The following is a 20787-nucleotide window of genomic DNA, read 5'->3' as shown; positions in this document are numbered from 1 at the left end:
GGTCCTCCAGACCAAGGGAAAATAACTCCACCCGGCTCTCCATCAGTAACACCACCCAAACCTGCGTCTGAGACTGCAAGACGAAGCATCTGCTAAGGATGAACGCATTGCCAATCTTGCCGCTAACAACAGGGAGCTGGCCCTGGAATGTGCTGAGCAAAAAAATGGATCTTATTCGCGCCAAAGCGGACAAGAAATGGCTGATGGCGGAAGGAATTCCCCGTGTAACTTCTTCTTCCTTTAGTTCCACATGATGGATGTTATCTTTACTGTTTTCTTATATTTCCTATTTTTCAGGTTGTCGAGCACATCCGTGCCCCATCTTTATAGTAGACACCCCTCCTGGAAAGGATGGGCATAAGGATGCTTTCGAAGAGCCCATTATTTCTTCACCCCCGATTCTGCCAATCAAGAGGGACCAAGTACCGTTACCTGCGGTCCTTAGGCGTCCACTTCGCATCATCATGAGGATCCCTTGATACACCGTCCGCACTTGTCTGTGCGCCAAGATTCATTGATTACTGATATTGACGTTTATCACGAGTATCTACAACAAGGGATTCCTTCTGCGGAGAAGGAACGCCAACGCGAGCATCCTCGTTATGAGTTAGCAAACTCTTATTCCTATACTATGGCTAATGTTGTCTCTACAAGTCAAGAAATTTATCGAGACTGGCTAGCTATGAATGATTCATGGGATGTGTTGGAGGCCGCGGCAGCAAAGGCAAGGAAGGAGGCCGAGGAAGCCAAAAAAAGGCCGAGGATCACCGCCTAGCTGCCGGTACTGCTAGGTGGCAGTTATCTGATGCCAACAAAGCGTTAGAGGATGAGAAAATTCATCCAACTACTGCTGAAGAAGCTAAAGCAGCCTTGCAGAAGCAGGTGAACGAGCGTAACGATCTTATTTCTTCCTACTTGGAAGAAATAAAAACTTTGAAACACGAAGCATCTGCTAAGGATAAACGCATTGCCAATCTTTCCGCGAACAGCAGGGAGCAGGCCCTGGAATCTGCTGAGCACAAAATGGATCTTATTCGCGTCAAAGCGGACAAGAAATGGTTGATGGCGGAAGGAATTCCCCATGTAACTTTTTCTTCCTTTAGTTCCACATAATGGATGTTATCTTTACTGTTTTCTTATATTTCCTATTTTTCAGGTTGTCGAGCACATCCGTGAAGGTGCTGAACTTGGGGATTGTATTGCAGCGTTGCTTGTTGCATCCTCAGAAGATGGCCTCCAAGCAGGTTTTCAATAAGGCGTGAGGTTTACAGAAGAAAAACGCTCACTTGAAGAATTTGAGCTTCAAGGCAAAGACACTACAATGATATATGCTGAAAAGATAGAAACTTTCGACAAGCTTACATTTCAAATTGAGGAAACTGTGTCAGAGCTTGCCGAGCAGGATGACGGTGCCGACCAGTTGAAGGCATACTTTGCCATTGGTCATGAGGAAAGTAAGGATGATCAAGTGGATCCGAACACGGACAGTGATGACGAGGATCCTCCTTTGTACTTTATACTATCATTTTAGAGACTCGTTTATCTGATCATATGTATTCTTCCTTTACCATGTCATCCTTTATTGACTTGCTAAATATAAGAAGTTTTTCCTTCTCACGTTTTCTTTTGTATATAATACAAGTGTTATATTGTAGGATCTTCTTAATTATCAATAAAGGATTACGCAAATTTTATTTTATGGACACGTGGGTCTCTCTGGCACGCAGGCTCGGAAGCATTTCTTACACAAGACTTACACATAGGTTTAATCTTGTTCATTAATGAAATAGGCACACAGGCCCAAGTACATCATATAAGATTTACTAATCTATCAGGGCACGCAGGCCAAAAAGAGAAGTAACTGATGACGGACTAACTTAAATGTAACACCTTTTCAATTGTGCAATATTCCAGGTTCTGGGAATTTCTGTCCTGTCTAATTTCTCTAACTTGTATACATCCTTTGATAGAACTTCTTTTACTTTGTAAGGGCCTTCCCAAGTTGGGGACAATTTACCCAGAGGTTCTTGACCTGATGCTTCAATGTTGCAGAAGACAAATCTCCCGCATCAAAAGAGCATTTATGAACCTGCGAGTCATAATACTTTTGTAACTGGCATTTGTAATTGTGCTCGCGGATCAATGCTAACTCTCTCCTTTCTTCAAGGAGATCCAGGTTCATCCGCAGCTCTTTTTCATTATCATTGTTCATCAACATCCGTCCGCATGGAACACCAATTTCAGCTGGAATCATTTCCTCAGTGCCATAAGTCAGACTAAATGGTGTTTCGGCGTTCTTTGACTTTTTCTAAGTGCGGAAAGCCCAAATACGTATGGAAATTCGTCCACCCATCCAGTTCGTTTAACTCCCAACCATGCCTTGATCCCATCTTTTATGGATCTATTCGCTCTTTCCACTTGACCATTGGCATGCTGGTGGGCTACAGAAGTAAATACTTTTGTAACCTGAAGTTCTTTCAGCCACGCCTGCAACCCACTGTCCGCGAACTGGGTCCCATTATCACTGACTAACTCTTGCGGGAGGCCAAAACGGAAAATAATAAACTCCCACAAGAATTTCTTGATGCTTGACGCAGTGATGGAGGCAACCGTTTGGCTTCTACCCACTTGGTAAAATAATCAATAGCCAAAATCAAGAAGTTGACACGTCCTGGAGCTTCTGGGAATGGACCCATGATATCGATTGCCTACTTTTGGAACGGCCAAGAAAAAGTTACCAGCACTAACTCGTTTTTTAGACGCAAAGTATTGGGGGCATGTCTCTGGCAAGAATCACACTTTCTGATTTCTTGCACTGCGTCCATGTGCATCCCTGGCCAATAGTATCCAGCATTCATGAGTTTTGCCACGACCATTCTTGGACCCGAATGAAGACCACAAATGCCTTTGTAAACTTCTCTTATCAAGTAATTTGCATCCTCGGCATCCACGCATCTCAGGAGTGGATAGAGGAAGGATCTTTGGTATAAAATACCATCTTGTACTTGGTAGTTCAAGGCTTTGTGTCTAATTATCCGGGCCACGGATTTTTCTTCCAGGAGAACTCCTGATGTCAAGCAAGCCATGATTGGTGTCATCCAGGATTCAACACCAGTTTGTATCACTAGCACTTGATGCTGCGGGACAGATGGTCGATCGAGGACATCCACACAAATGCCTTTTGCAAAGTATTTAAAATTTGTTGAAGCTAATTTGCTAATAGCATCCGCCGATTTGTTTTCACTTCGTTTGATGTGGATGACTTTGCAAGATAAAAATTGAAGGATCAAATCCTCTGCATGTGATAAGTATGAAGCCATCACATCATTCTTTGCCTTATAAGTCCCATTGATCTGCCCCGCGATCAACATAGAATCCACCCGCGCTTCCAAATGCTTTATCTCAAGTTTCTTGGCTATCCACAGGCCTACCAGGAAATCTTCATATTCTACGTCATTGTTGGTACTTTTGAAGTCCAGCTTTATGGCATACCTAAACTCATGGCCTTCGGGATTAACCATTCTGAAGAATGCGCCTGATCCTTCATTACTTGAAGCCCCATCCGTGAACAGTGACCAAACCTAGTCTCGTTCCTGAGGGATCGGAGTTTGCTGCTCGATTAAGCACTCCTCTTATTTTCTTTGCGGGACCTCTGTAACGAATTCTGCTAATACTTGTTCTTTGACCGCGGGTCTGGGTCTATACTCAATTGCATGCTCACCCAATTCTATAGCCCATTTTGCCAATCGTCCGACAATTCGGGCTTACTTAGCACATTTTTCAATTATATCATGTTAGCACATTAATGGGATGGCCCTGGAAATATCTACAGAGACGCCTGACAGCATAGACCACTGCCAGAACCAGCTTCTCAAGCATTGAATATCTGGTTTCTTGACCTGTCAACATTCTACTGACATAATAAATTGGTGTTTGGACATTTTTCTATCTATCAATAGCACGACACCAATGGCAATATCAGAAGCTGATAGATACAATGTCAGGAGCTCTCCAGCATACGGCGATGTCAGGGTCGGTAATTCCATCAAACACTTTTTGACCTCTAGGAACGCTTGTTCAGCTTCCGCAGTCCACCTAAATGGGTAAGATTTAGCCGCATGATTGGCCAAAAATCTGTTCAGAGCAAGGAGTCTTCCATTGAGTGTTTGTACCTCCTTGAGGGAAGAAGGTGAAGGCATGCGGGCGACTGCTTGGACCTTATCTGGGATAGCTTTGAAGACCGCACCCGTGACAATTACGCCCAAAAATTTTCCTTCCTCCATCCCAAAGGAACACTTACTAGGATTAATCTTCATGTTAATCTTCCTTAGAGTCTCAAACGTTTCCTCTATATCTCGTAACATCTGATCCTCTTTAACACTCTTTATAACTAGATCATCCATATATACTTCTAGATTTCGCCCAATTTGACCCTTAAACGCCTCTTCCATCAAACGCTGATATGTAGCCTCCGTGTTCTTCAGACTAAAGGGCATCATCTTGTAGTAGAATGTGCCTTGGTCTGAATGAAATGTTGTTTTGTCCTCGTCACCTGCCGCCATACGGATCTGGTGGTAACCCTTATAAGCATCGAGGAAGCATTTAAATTTGAACGGGGCTACGACATCGACTTTAAGATCAATTTCTAGGAAAGGATAGCAATCCTTTGGGCATTCTTTGTTTAGATCTTTGAAATATATACACATTCTCCATGTCCCATTGCTCTTGGGAACCATGACCGGATTGGCAACCCAAGTATGGTATTGAATTTCTCAGATGCTTCCAGCATGTAAGAGATCTTGGACTTATTCATTCATAGCTTTGGTCTGCTCAGGACCCATCTTGCGTTTCTTTTGAAAAATTGGCGTGAATGCTGAGTTTAACCGCAACTTGTGCTCCGCAATCCTCCGTGGGACACCAGTCATATATGCGGGTAGCCAAGAAAATATGCCCATATTCCTTGTTAGCAGCTATTTTAGAAATGTCCTTACTATCTCATAGATAGCAGGCCCAATTGTGATTGTTTGGTCTGGAAACTTCTTGTTCAACACCCATTTCTCTGGTCATGTTCTTTCTAATTGATTTGGCATCTTACTTGGTTTTGAACTTTCTGCTGCAAAGCAATGACGATTTACGTAAATAATCGCTACTCCAGTGCGGGTCGGAACCCGCACTGCACCATGAGTTGTAGAGGGATGAGCATTGAAATCACTAATTATCTCACGCCCCTAAATAATGTCATGTTTTGACTTAACTGGTAAAACCAAGAATTCAACGTTTTCATTTCTTGAATTTTTTCCGTCACTGAGTGAAATTACTCCCCGCGGATGCATGACATCACCCCCAAAGCCAGATACCGGTGCATGAATTGGCTTCAACCTCACCTTATCTTCTTCTTCAAGTTGTTCAAGGCACTGTTCATACATTATGTCTGACGTACTGCAAGTATCAAAGAACACATAATTTGAACGGTAATGACCTATGAGGGCAGTGTTATCAGCGGGTTTTTGTTGCATAGACCTCTTTTGACCAGCGGGAAAATCACGGGTTCATTCTTCCATTCTTCCTCATCAATTTCTCGCCTTTTATCACCTACAATGCGTCCACCTTGAATCACATGAACATTCAAGTCCCTGACCTGCTTTTTAGGCGGACCTTTGTTGTCTTGTGCGGGAGCTTTGCCAGGTCTTTGTATCACATTTTTAACCATCTAACCTAACTTCATGTTCTCAGTGATCAAAATTTTTGAGGGATTCTTTGTTAACGGAGTCCAATTGTTGACGCGTTGTGTTGAAGCGCTTGCTTTGTCTTTATTACCTATGAGCGATCTTGCATCAAACTATTTTGAATTATATGCGGTGGGCTGAAGCCATGACCAAATTGTTCCCTTGGCCTGCCTATTCGGCCGCGGAGTTTGAAATTCCAATTTCAATTTTGGCTTTGGACCCTCAGATCCTAAGGTCTTTTCAGTCCTTGCAAACAAGTTTGTAGCAGACATAATGCATTCCATCCTTGCCAGTCAAAGTGCAGATCAGGGCGTGACATTGCACATTCTTGCGGAAGGCTCCCTGTAGCATATCTTTGTTGATTTCTCCGATGTTCAAACTTCCGTCATTAAACCTATTAATGAAGTCTTCAACAGATTCATTATCTCGGCGAGTGACATCTAAAATTTCTGACGGGTCACGTGTGTGTTTCTTTTTCTGTCTGAAATGTTGGGAAAATTTTTTCACCAGATCATCCCAACTAGTAATCTGCTAGTCAGGTAACTTCTCGAACCATTCACGCGCTGCCTCGGTTAATGTCAATGCGAACATATGACACCAATAAGGAAGCGTCCATCCGCTGACTCCACCAATCACTACAAAATTTAGGAGATGATCACTAGGATCCGTCATCCCATTGTACTTAGCCAATGACGTCGGAATTTTTGCGTTAACTGGGAATGGAGCTGTTGCGATACGCGCTATGAATTTCTACTTTTCAGCAAAGGCTGCTGGACGATATGGTTTTGTGAAATCATCTTCTGCATCACTGGGGTACTCAGTCTGGCGAACTACTGCTCGCGGGCGACTAGCCCATTCTTTACCATGAATTCTGCTATTACCACTGAAATAAATAACATCACTTGGGCGATATGTTGGATCATAACTGTCATACTCGATTCTGGGAGGATTGCGTGTGAAAGAATAAGGACGGTCACGCCTTCTTCTTTCAAAATCATCCTCAGAGGTTCTCTCCGTTTGCAGACTAGTTCTTATCTGAATCCTCCGAATGATGGTAGGAGGAGACGGAGATCTTCCAGATGTTTCATCATAGATTAAATTACGAGCACGAATTCACTCTTCACGAATCATACGCTCGTACTCAGCTAAGGTGTTTTCTTGCAGAATGCGTAACCAGCCTTCATGAGATTGTATTCCTTCAGATTTTATGCTACGACGATGAGATCTCGTCGATTCAGAATTATTAGATCTGTCTTCCAGACCCGATTTTGTACGAGTTTGAAGATTATCACCATTAACGCGTCCCAAATCACCTGGAGTAGGTCCTCATGGTGCTGTGACATCAACAGTAAGTCTAATAGTTACCGGAGTTTCCGTCGGCCCTTGTGGATTTTGACTCATATCGTATCGGAACAACGAAAACTAACACAATTCTAGCAAAAACACAGATGGCACTAATGAAGAAACACTAGACCTAATCCCCTTCCGGGTCTTAGATCCGATGAGTCCACAGGGTATGCTACGAATAACTACTAACAAGGATACAAGCCTGATCACCCAAGTCCAATGACCAAAACCTACAAAACAGACACCGTGAGCTCGTTACGGGAATGACAAGAGGGGGGGGGGGCGGGTCTTCCCATAACCACCCTCCGGTGTGAGAAAGTACTATTCCAATGAAGATAAAGTACTTAGAGTATTTAGAGTAGATAGGTGAGAGTGAATGAATACCTCATGAAGATTGTGAACGTATTTATAGCCAAAGGAAGTGGGAATATAATTGGCCCAGCTTCCCTTTTCTAGAAGATGCTCTGGTAACCGTCTAGACACATGTCCTCAAGTGATAGGTCGAGCTATAAGGCCCATGTGCATGGTTGTAACAACCTGGACACGTATCCCTTTGTGATAAGACAAGATAAATATGGTCGTGTGCATGGTTGTAACAACCTGGCCAGCTGTCCTCTTTCTATTGGCTGAAAGATCACGTGTTTCCCAAGAAAGGATCTTGGTTAATATTCTAGAAGAACGTTGGTTAATTACAGCTATCCTACGACGTTGCCTTCTGGCCATCCTTCTGGCCATCCCTGCGGATGACTTCTGTGGGCATCTGGATCCTCCCGCACATACTCTCTAGGATGTATCATTGTTCTTCCTTTGTCTTTGAGTCATGCGGGTGATCTATACGTCCCGCGGGTGGTATATGAGGATTTTCCGTCTGACCCGCGGGTGATACTTAAGGGTATTTGGGTATTTTTGGTACCCTACCTCTATAATCGGCCGATGCAACTAGTTAACTTAATATCTGTCGACCAAATTATTCAATGATGAAAATCAATCTGTCATTAACGTCTTCTATATGTTCTTCGCTGCATCACTGGTAGTGGTGGTGGGTTAGAGATCGTGAGGTAGTGGTCAATCGGTTGTGCTGGTGGGTTATGGTAATTGATATAGAGCAGTGGGTGAGGAGATAATAGATGGTGATGGTACATCATGGACACAACTTGTGAGCCAAAAATGTCAAGTTCCAAAGTCTAGGTATCAATTCTGATAAATTCTAAACTCCAAGGTTGAAAATGAAAAATCTGTCATCTTGTTCTACCGCGCTACACGACGGGAAAAAAGACAAGCCCATCGCGTACCGTGATGAGGCTTGGTCAAAACTTCTGGAAGAAGTCAACAGCGATACGCGATCGCTGTTGAGCCTACGTCATCGCGTACCGCGATGACGTGGCCTGACACATTGTGACACGTGTGCCACGTGGCACACGGTGGCACCGTCTGCCGCCACATGTCACCACGTGGCAACATGCGTGCCCCGTGGCAGGTCTACGTGGTGACGGTGAAGACCTACGTCGCGCTACGCGACGGGTGCCCAGGAAGCGGGCGCGTACCGCGATGGGACACCAGAAATTCCCAATAAATTGCAGCCTCGGGTATTCATAATTTCACACCAAAATCAGCTTATAACTCTCTCTCTTAACATATCTCTAAACCTCGAAAAACATGCCCTCGATCCATCTCGATAACCAAACCCGATTCCTCGTTTTCCGTGCCATACCTCGATAATCGTGCCATTTTCCGACGACGTGTATATCAAGAAGGTGATACCATACCGACGTCCCGACGATCATTTTGGAGTGTGTGCCGTGAAGTGCTGGTTCCTCGAGAAGCGTGCTAACGAGTGATAAAGATTGGTGATTTTTTTTGGCATAAGAAGTGTTGATCAAGCGGCGTGGGAGTGCTGCTTGAATCCTTAGGGTTTCCAAAACGTCAACAAGGTTAGGCGTAATGTCAAATGAATAAAATATAATATTTTATTTAAGGCTTAATACCCTATGTCGAAATTATATTCGATACCTCGAGAATAAAAAGAAATAAATAAAGAAAAGAAATGTATATATACGTGTTATATGAATTCTTTGTTATAACTATTATTATTATTTAAGTATAAAGAGTATTCTTAAATAATAAAGAAAAGAATACGTTTCCTAAAGAAAAAGAAATGTAGGGTTTTTATAATAAACTAAAGGTTTATAAACAATACTTTTAAACTAAAGGTTTTCAAGTAATTGAGAAATGAACTAAAGGTTCATCGAGGTAAAATAGAGACTACAGGTCTTAAGCCGGATTGTATATCCGACTACAGGTCTCAAACAAATAAATGTGTTATGTGTAAAACTTTACATGAGACCAAGTGTCTCTAAAAACATTATGATTAAGAGTAAAAGCCTAGCCCTCAGGCTGTAGTATACGTTTGTCTGGATCCTTCTATATGTGGTTAAATGCGGTGGGCACATCGCACCACGCCTGGTCATGACTTCCAGCCACGATGGGCCGAACCAAAGTATGTTCGAGTGAGAATGACCATGTGTATATTTATTGTACCTAAGTACGTCGAAACGCTGCGGTGTTTTGCTGGGGTGACCTAGTGTAGAGACTCGAATTTATAATGATATTGTTTTAACTTTGTTATTCCTAATCCAAGATCCACCTCTCTATTCCTTTGGATAGAGGTACGGTGTGCCTACATCCCACCCTCCCCAGACCCTACTTATAGCTTTGCTGTCGGTGGGATTTTACTGGGCATGATTGATTGATTGATTGATTCCTAATCCAAGATGGGCCAAGGCTTGCGTAACCCTCGAGGTGTGATTGTAAAAGAAAATATTTTAGCGTCAGCATATTCACCAGCAATCATTGCTGACGTATTTTTATAACATTTTGCAGGTAACCAAGAATAGAGAGCTTAAAGGACGAAGGGCTCAAGAATCCGATGGCTCGGATATCTTGTTTGGATATTAAAATATGATGATTTTGTTAAACTTATAAACAAGTAAATCTAAACGAGAATTTCGTCTCATCTTTTTGTAACGTAAATATTTTAACTTTAAATCCACATGTTTTATAAAGTCTTCCGCTAATAACCCGTAACTCTGATTTAAATACAAATGTGGTACCAACTGTTGAGTCGCACTCCTAGGCCTAAGATGGGGGTGTGACAAGTTGGTATCAGAGCCATCGATCTTAGCGAATTGGGTATCATAAGACAATACCCAAGCTTCGATCCAAGCATAGGAAAATAATTTACTTGTTTATTTAGGGATAAGACTGGTTGGTAACCCTTTCTTTCCCTCTCTACATTCTAAACCACCCATCAAAGAGGTCTTATGAGAAATTAATGGTGTATTATGATCGTGAAGCAAGAAGAGCAAGAAAATATTACAAATTCCCAAAAGACGTCATGAGTGAAGATTACTTTGAGGCTTTCTTTAGCAGAGATCAATACATTGAATGACCCAAACCAATATACTTCCCTGGGACTAAGCAATGTCCAATTAAGTTACCCGACAGCCCACCCAAACAAATAATCGAACCACCTAGACACTCGAGCTATCATCCACCAACAATGCCTATATATCATCCATCTGAAATACTGACGTATCATCCATCAGAGATCCCCACTTACCAACCATCAGAGATCCCACAATACTTTTCCACTGGATACTTACCAAATCCACATCCATCCTATGCCTTCCTTTCAAACCGGCCAATAAAGGAAGTACCAAAATCCCCATCCTCCGACTGGATGCAATGCCACTCCGGTCAACTAAGGTGGCATACTGGAAGCTCCGCCGCTCTCGAAGTCAACTCGCAACCCAAAAATGGCGAAGGGTCATCCCGTAAACAAAGAATGAGGGTGATGATGCCCTACGAAAGTTTCAAAATTCCCTCAATGATCAACGAGACCACCCAGTATATGGAAGAGGAGGAAGAACCTATGGAGGAAGAGGAGGAGGATCCCAAAGAAGAGGAGGATCCTATGGAAGAGTCCGAACCGGAAGAAGAGCATCCCGACAATCCTAACGAGATATCAACATCCATTGATGGATCACTCACTTCCCACAACCCAAGCTACGGGTCCGTCGATCCGTTTGTTCAGTATCTTGAGAAAATCAAGAACCAAGCTTCGTCAAGCTTTCCACCGTTCCAAGGTGTAATTCCAACTGAAGAAGAACAAGCCGATGAGATTCGTGAGCAAAACAAAGCTGCAAAGACCTTCTTCTACCTTGCATCCGACATGACTGAGGTCCCCGTATCCTGAACCGAGGAATCACTACGAGATGGTGACATTGGGTTACCACGACCCACCTCCACAATATGGATACCCCGACGTAGTCCCGCAGTCATATGAAGAACACCTGGATCGCGCTCTGCACGAGACTGATGATTGGAGAAAGTAGGTGGTTGAGGAAGGGAAGAAAAAGAAGATGGGAGAGAAGCTTCTTCGCAAATGCAACAAATTGACAAGGGTTGTTAACAAGTTTATGAAGGACTGAAAAGATGGTGATGATGGCATGTTTCAAGAAATGAAGTTTATGTGTTTAAACTAGTTTGTATGTTTTGTGTAAAATGTAATGTAATAAGGATAGGAGTTTATATATCGTATGAGCGATATATAAAGAATGTTGTAAAATAATATATATATCATGTTATGATATATATATATATATATATGTGTATGGTTAATAAAACTTGTGTTTTAATAAAAGAAACGTTGTTGAAGTTTCAGATATAAATTGAAAAGAAAAAGAAAACGATGTCTGAACAAAGTAACAACAACGATAATGCGCAAAAAGAAAAGGGAAAAGACCCCATGAATAATCAAGAAGATCCAATTCCCGAAAAATTTATGGATCGAATTCAAAAGATGATTAAGGATGCAGTTAGGGAAGAATCCATGGCTAGATCTCAATCTAGGCAAACTAAACATTTTCATTCCGTTAATCCGTCCCGAAAATATGTATCCAAACCTAGTTCTAGACCCTCGCGTATGGAAGAAAGTGTACATGAATCAAACGCTGATGGTGGGGTTCGTCAAGAATTCAAGAAACTCAAAATAGGTGGTTGTTCGTTCAAAGACTTTAAGTACTATGGGCCAAAAGAATTCCATGGTGATAAGGGAGCCATCACAATCGTGATGTGGCTTGAAGAGATGGAGATGATTGTGATTACAAGCAAATGTTCCGAGGAGGAAAATATTCAATATTCTGCCCTGATGTTTAAAGGCGAGGTTTTAGAATGGTGGAACACATTAATATTGAGTAGAGGAAGGGAGGTTATGTATAACATGACGTGGAACGAGTTCAAGGAGTTGTTTATGTCAAAATTCTGTCCGATGCATGAAACAGACCAAATTCAAACCAAATTCTTGACTTACAAGGTTATTGGAACGAACCTTCGTGAGTATAACACGAAATTCCACGAATTCTATCGTTTGGTTCCCCAATTGGTTACCCCGGAATCCAGCAAAGTTACATGCTATATATGGGGATTACCACGAGAAATTCGTGACATGGTGAGGTCACACTTGCCACAAACCGCTGACTCCGCGATGGAGTTGTCTGGGTACTTGATGGGCGGAATGATCCGCAATACAGAAGAGGACAAGAGGGTCGTGACAACACAAGACCCGAAGAAGGAAGGAAATACCCGATTCAAGGGTAAAGGAGTTGACCAACGAAGGTCTGGCTTCAACCCCGGCATCCCACAATGCAAAGTTTGTAAGAAATACCATAGGGGTCGATGCCACTTAATTCCACGACTTTGTGAATCATGTCACAAACCCGGCCACGCCACGGCCAATTGTTGGAAGAAGAAGATGACCTACTACAATTGTAAGGAGATGGGACATCTTAGATTCGAACACCCCAAGAATAAGCCCGCGACTGGTGGTGCGGGTGGTAGCGGTCAAAAGAGCGAGCCCAAGAAGGGCAATGCAAGAGTCTTCGTCTTCGATACTAAGAAAGCGGCCGACATGCCGGAAACCATTACCGGTACGTTCCTTGTTAACAATGCCTATGCTAGAGTCTCGTTTGATTCAGGAGTCAACTTAAGTTTTATAGATTATAAATTTTGTAGTCTACTAAACGAACCTTTAATCATAATAAAACTCTAAGCGTCGAGACAGCTAGTGGCGAAATTGTTAAAATCTCCGAAGCTCTAGAAAACGAAAAATCATATTAGGTGGTTACGTTTTACCTATTCAATTGCTACCTATGACTCTTGCTGGTTTTGATGTTGTATTGGGTATGGATTGGTTATCCCACAACCATGCCCGTATCCTTTGCAATAGCAAAACTGTTGAACTTCGATCCCCTAATAAACGAACTATTCGAATTGAAGGGGATAAAGACGCTGGCCAGGCTAGCCTAATCTCTATAATAAGGGCTAACAAATGTTTAAATCAAGGATGCTTAGCATTCATGGCCTACGTCACCGAGGAATCAAAACCCAAAGAAATCAAAAACGTTCCCGTTGTATCCGACTACGCCGATGTCTTTCCCGATGAACTTCCTGGTATTCCTCCTGATCGTGAAGTAGAATTCAGAATTGTTCTTATTCCCAACACTGCTCCGATCGCCAAAGCTCTGTATCGCCTCGCGCCAACCGAGATGAAAGAACTGAAGAAACAACTTGACGAGCTTCTCGAGAAAAGATTCATACGACCAAGTTCATCACCATGGGGAGCGCCGATACTGTTCGTCGAGAAAAAGGATGGATCCATGCGTATGTGCATCGATTACCGAGCTCTCAACAAAGTCACAATCAAGAACCGATATCCACTTCCTCGAATCGATGATATTTTTGACCAACTTCAAGGTACTAGCTTCTTTTCTAAATCGATCTTCGTTCCGGCTATCACCAACTCAAGGTTCAATCCGAAGATATTCCTAAAATCGCGTTTCGAACAAGGTACGGCCATTATGAGTTCACCGTTATGCCATTTGGACTTACTAATGCGCCGGCTGCATTCATGGACATGATGAATCATATTTGTAAGCGTTACTTGGATAAATTTGTGATTGTATTCATCGATGACATATTAATTTATTCTAATTCTATGGACGATCATGAAAATCACCTTCGAACATTACTTGAAATTCTTAGAACCGAGAAATTGTACGCTAAGTTCTCGAAATGCAAGTTCTGGTTGCACGATGTGCAATTTCTTGGTCACATCATCAACGTTAATGGAATTCAAGTAGACCCCGCTAAGATTGAAGCTATCTCTAAGTGGGAGATTCCAAAGTCACCAACCGAGATTCGAAGCTTCTTGGGATCGGCCGGCTAACCTCATTGACTCGAAAGAACATCAAGTACGAATGGGGAACAAAAAAACGAGAGGCGTTCGATATACTTAAACAAAAGCTCACCCAAGCACCCATATTGTCCTTGCCAGAAGGTACTGAGGATTTTGTTATCTTTAGTGACGCGTCCCATTCTGGGTTGGGATGTGTACTAATGCAGCGAAAGAAAGTAATCGCTTACGCCTCTCGCCAACTGAAGGTACATGAGAAGAACTATACGACTCACAATCTAGAGTTAGGCGCCATAATCTTCGCACTTAAGATATGGAGGCACTATCTCTATGGAGTAAGATTTACCGTGTACACTGAACATAAGAGCTTAAAGCACATCTTTGATCAAAAGGAACTCAACATGCGCCAACGACGCTGTATGGAGACTCTCAACGACTATGACTGCGAAATAGTTTATCATGAAGGTAAAGCCAACATTGTGGCTGATGCCTTAAGTCGTAAAGAGCACGAAAAGCCAAAAAGAGTTCGAGCTTTGAGGCTAGAATTACAAAACGATCTCTTAGAGCAAATCAAATCCGCGCAAACTCAAGCGATAAATGAAAACCAAATCTCCGACGAAAAACGTAACGGCACCATTGACTCGTTGGTCAAAGGTGACGATGGTATCCTTAGACTCGGAAATAGAATTTGGGTACCAATCGTTGGGGACTTGCGTGAGAAAATCTTGAACGAAGCTCATAAGTCCAAATACACGATGCATCCTGGAAGCGACAAAATGTACCATAACCTCAAAGAAAACTATTGGTGGAATGGGATGAAAAGGGATTTCGCTTCGCATGTTGCGAAATGTCTTACGTGTTTAAAGGTTAAGGCTGAACACCAAAAGCCTTCAGGACTGCTCCAGTAACCCGAACTTCCCGTATGGAAGTGAGAGTTGATAACCATGGATTTCATAACCAAACTCCCGAAAACGACTCGACAACATAATGCTATATGGGTAATTGTGGACCGTCTAACAAAGTCTGCACATTTTATACCTATCAATGAGTCGTACTCAATGGATAGATTAGCGCGTATTTATGTAAACAACATTTTTGCTTTGCATGGAGTACCGCTATCTGTAATATCTTATCGAGACAGCCATTTCACATCTCATTTTTGGAATAGCTTCCAACAAGCGCTTGGTACAAAGTTAAACCTTAGCACTGCCTATCATCCACAAACTGATGGGCAAAGCGAAAGGACTATTCAAACGTTGGAAGATATGCTCCGCGCATGTGTGATTGATTTAGGTGGAAGTTGGGATGACCACTTACCCCTAATGGAATTCTCATATAATAATAGCTATCACACGAGTATTCAAGCCGCACCATTCGAGGCATTATATGGTCAAAAATGTAGAACGCCCGTATGTTGGTCTGAAACCGGAGATAATCAATTATCTAGACCCGAGATAGTCCAAGAAACCACCGACAAAGTTATTCAATTCCGTGAACGACTTAAGACGGCACGTGATCGCCAAAAGAGTTACGCCGATGTCCGTCGTAAGCCGTTAGAATTTAGTGTCGGTGATAAAGTTCTTTTGAAAGTTTCGCCATGGAAAGGCGTAATTCGCTTCGGCAAGAAAGGAAAGTTAAGTCCTCGATTCGTTGGACCCTTTGAGGTACTTGAACGAATTGGTATCGTCGCATACCGATTGCGACTACCGAGGAAATTCAAGGGATACACGATGTATTCCATATCTCGAATCTGCGTAAATGCTTAGCCGATGAATCTCTTTCGATGCCTTTAAAATATGTGGAAATAAACGAGAATTTAAAATTCATTGAAAAGCCAATTCAAATCGAAGATTCAAAACTAAAGAAACTCAAAATACGAACATTGAAAATAGTGAAAGTAAAATGGGATTCGCGAAGAGGACCCGAGTATACTTGGGAACTCGAGTCGAAAATGAAAAGAAAATACCCCCACTTATTCTCGTGAAGCAATCTCGAGGACGAGATTTATTTCAAGGTGGGAAGGATGTAACATCACGGAAATTGTGAGCCAAAAATGTCAAGTTTCAATGTCTAGGGATCAATTCTGCAAAATTATAAACTCCAAGGTTGAAAATGAAAAGTATGTCTTCTTGTTCTACTGCGCTACGCGACGGGACAAAAGACAAGCCCATCGCGTACCGCGATGGGGCTTGGTCAAAACTTCTGGAATAAGTCAACAGCGATACGCGATCGCTGTTGAGCCTACGTCATCACGTACTGCGATGACGTGGCCTGACACATTGTGCCACGTGGCAAATGGTGGCACGGTCTGCCGACAAGTATCACCACGTGGCAACACGCATGCCACGTGTCACCACGTGGCAGGTTTACATTGTGACGGTAAAGACCTACGTCACGCTACGCGACGGGCGCCCAGGAAGCGGGCGCGTACCGCGATGGGACACCAGAAATTGCCTATAAATAGCAGCCTCGGGTCTTCATAATTTCACACCAAAATCAGCTTATAACTCTCTCTAAACATCTCTCTAAACCTCGAAAAACGTGCCCTCGATCCATCTCGATAACCAAACCCGATTCCTCGTTTTTTGTGCCATACCACGATAATCGTGCCATTTTCCGACGACGTGTATATCAAGAAGGTGATACCATACCGACGTCCCAACGATCATTTAGGAGTGCGTGCCGTGAAGTGTTGGTGCCTCGAGAAGCGTGCCTCGAGAAGCGTGCTCGAATCCTTAGGGTTTCCTAAACGCCAACAAGGTTAGGCATAATGTCAAACTAATAAAATATAATATTTTAATAAAGGCTTAATACCCTAAGTCGAAATTATATTCTATACCTCGAGAATAAAAAGAAATAACAAAGAAAAGAAATAAAGAAAAGAAATGTATATATATATATATATATATACATACGTGTTATATGAATTCCTTGTTATAACTACTATTATGATTCTCTTTATTCTTTGTTTTTATTTGTTTTATTTTTTATGTTTTTATAAAGAGAATCATAATACAAACATTACAACTCGGGCTGTCTCCCGAGAGATGCATCCATTATGACTATTCCTCGGTGAATGAGTCAAGGTAGAACAACTCGACTGTCTGATCAGTTATCGGCTCTCCTATGTAGTGCTTCAATCTATGGCCGTTCACCTTAAACTTCCCGCTTCGATCTTGTATCTCAATCGTGCCATACGGGAAAACCTCAGTGACCGTGAACGGTCCCGACCATCGGGATTTCAACTTTCCCGGGAATAACCTCAACCGTGAGTTATACAGTAAAACCTTATCCCCACACTTAAACTGCTTATTACCCTTCAATTTCCTGTCATGCAGTTCCTTTGTATGCTCCTTATACCGAAATGATTGTGCATATGCGTGATCCCGGAGCTCCTCTAATTCGTGTAATTGATGGAAAAGATTACCCTCTGCGGCGGGTAAATCAAGATTAACCCTTTGAAGGGCCCATGAAGCGCGGTGTTCCAATTCAACAGGAAGATGACAGGCCTTCCCATAAATCATCCGAAATGGTGTGGAACCAGTCGGAGTCTTGTAGGCTGTACGGAAGGCCCACAAAGCGTCATCTAATTTGTCGGACCAATCCCGACGATTTGAACCAACCGTTTTCTCGAGAATACGTTTGATTCCCCGATTACTCACTTCTACTTGCCCACTCGTCTGTGGGTGGTAGGCGGTCGCAAGCCGATGGGTGACCCCATAATGCTTCAACGCCTTATCCATCTGCGAGTTGCAAAAGTGAGTACCTCGATAACTGATCAAGGCTTTCGGGACTCCAAAACGAGCAAATAGACTTTTTAGAAAACGGACTACCACTCGGGCATCATTGGTGGGTAGAGCTTTGGCCTCAACCCACTTAGAAACGTAATCGACGGCCACGAGTATGTATTTGTTTCCACGCGAAGATGGAAACGGTCCCATGAAATCAATACCCCAAATATCAAAAACCTCACAAACTTGAATGGCATTCTGGGGCATTTCGTTTCGTGAAGAAATGTTGCCGACACGCTGGCAACGATCACAACTCTTAACGAACAGATGAGCATCCTTAAAGATAGACGGCCAGTAAAAACCTGAATCAAAGACTTTCTCTGCCGTAGAACTCACACCGTGGTGACCTCCAGTCGGTCCCACATGACAATAGCTCAAAATTTTCCATCATTCCTTGACATCTACACACCTTCTAATAAGCTAATCAGCACCAATGCGGAAAAGATATGGATCGTCCCAAAGGTAAAATTTGATGTCAGCAAAGAATTTCTTCTTTTGCTGGTAAGGCATCTTTGGGAAGTATCCGTCAGCAAGATAGTTCGCGAAATCAGCAAACCATGGAAAACCTTCCTGTTGTGCAGTAGCAAACATCAGACTCTCCGTCGAAAAACGATCGTTGATCCTAACCCCCGAATATCCTAAATCAACTCCCTCTAGACGTGAAAGATGATCAGCCGCCACATTCTCGGCCCCCTTTTTATCACGGATCTCTATATCGAACTCTTGAAGAAACAGGATCCATCGGATAAGACGAGGCTTAGCATCCTGCTTGCTGAAAAGATATCTAATAGCGGAATTATCCGTATAAACAATCGTTTTGGACAAAACTAGATAGGACCTAAATTTGTCGAAAGCGAACACCACAGCTAAAAGCTCTTTTTCGGTGGTGGTATAGCTTTCCTGTGCGCCATTTAAGGTCCGGCTCGCATAGTAGATCGGATGGAAATGTTTATCCTTCCGTTGTCCAAGAACCGCTCCGACTGCGAAGTCGCACGCGTCACACATCAACTCGAATGGTAACGAACAGTCGAGAGCAACCATGATTGGGGCGTTAACGAGTTTGTCTTTTAGAAGATCAAACGCCTCGATACACTGTTCAAAAAAAACAAATGGAGCATCCTTCTCCAAAAGTTTGGTCATGGGTCTCATGATTTTAGAAAAATCTTTGATGAACCGGCGGTAGAACCCGGCATGAGCTAGAAAGCTACGAATTGATCTCACAGAAGTAGGCGGGGGAAGATTAGAAATGGTCTCGACCTTTGCCCAGTCAACCTCTATCCCCGCACTTGAGATCCGATGACCTAGAACAATGCCCTCGCGAACCATGAAATGACACGTCTCCCAGTTAAGGACTAGGTTGGTGTCAACGCAGCGGGACATCATCCTCTCGAGATTTGATAAACAATGATCGAAGGAACTCCCAAATACGGAAAAATCGTCCATGAACACCTCCATGGAGTCCTCGATCATATCATGGAAAACGGCCACCATACACCTCTGGAATGTGGCCGAAGCGTTACAAATTCCGAATGGCATACGTTTGTAAGCAAACGTTCCGTAAGGGCAGTATTACTGCTGACCTGCTAAACGGAACCTGGAAGTACCCGTAGAAACCATCTAGGAAGCAGTATTACTGCTGACCTGCTAAACGCTCTAACATCTGATCAATGAATGGGAGAGGAAAGTGGTCTTTCCTGGTGGCATCATTCAGTCGGCGATAGTCGATGCAGATTATAAAAACATAAAAAATAAAAAATAAAAAAAAAACTTAAAAATTCAAAAACACAAAAATATGTTTATTTCTTATGTTTTTGTTTTCTGTTTCGTACATCGCTACATGCGAGCGAGTTTGAGTTTTTACAGGTATTATTATGCGCATGGTAGCTCTGATGGCGTTTTGGAACTAGTTCACCCGAGGTTGCGGCCGCGAATGAAGTGCTATATGATCATTCGTTCGAGTCATACACAGCTGATGAAGAATCTGCATCTAAACCAGGGGAGTAACCCGTTCTCTATTTTAATTTCTGTTCTTTCAAGTTTTAATTTTATGCTTTACGTTTTATTTTTATTTTATTTCTTTTCCTTGTTCTCATCGAGGACGATTTCGTTCTAAGTGTGGGGATGGGAATTTATTTTACTTAGTTGTAGAAAAAAAAATTTAAAAATAAAAAGTTTTCACTTGTTTTTCGTTTTCGTACGTTGTTTATGTTAAAAAAAATATGTCCCTTGTGTTTAGTTTCTTTTGCATTAAAGTGGGAGATAATGATATTTATCGAAAATCGGTTTTTCAAACTACTAATAATATGAGATAAATTAAAGAAAACGCACTTAACTTGGATGTGTCGGTAGGCTCAGCCTTGAAAATGAAAGGGCAAATTTGATAAAACGGTTAAACAGAAATCTTTTGTGGGTAAAGCGTTTTGTCCGTGGAAAATAAGCAATGAAAGGTCGGGCCATACTCAAGCCTCAAATTTTGGTATGAAAAAGAAAAAAAAAGTGGTAGTATCATGAGTTTTAAAAATTTGAATACGTTATCATATGATGTTTGGGTAGGTTTAACGTTAGAGTATGCCGTGTAGCCTGTGATATAAATCTTAAACTGCTAGTTTAGTGTTTTACACCTCATTGGCGTATGGTTTTATAACCTTAAATCCTGTATTGATGGGATGCT

At 42.4% G+C, this 20787-nt stretch overlaps 1 protein-coding gene across 1 annotated transcript; it reads right to left on the bottom strand.

Annotated features, from left to right (window-relative positions):
• Positions 1 to 2708: 2708 nt before the first annotated feature.
• LOC143589882 (uncharacterized) lies at positions 2709 to 3521 on the bottom strand. Its single transcript, XM_077070515.1, has one exon. It carries the CDS (start codon positions 3519 to 3521, stop codon positions 2709 to 2711), a length of 813 nt encoding a protein of 270 aa, XP_076926630.1.
• Between the last annotated feature and the right edge of the window lie 17266 nt (positions 3522 to 20787).

The sequence above is a fragment of the Bidens hawaiensis genome, unplaced genomic scaffold (assembly GCF_021521415.1).
Source record: "Bidens hawaiensis isolate Kalapana, Puna unplaced genomic scaffold, B.hawaiensis_p1.1 tig00037999_1, whole genome shotgun sequence".
NCBI lineage: Eukaryota > Viridiplantae > Streptophyta > Magnoliopsida > Asterales > Asteraceae > Bidens > Bidens hawaiensis.
Note: the sequence above shows the minus strand (reverse complement) of the source record. Positions and strands in the feature narration are given on the sequence as shown.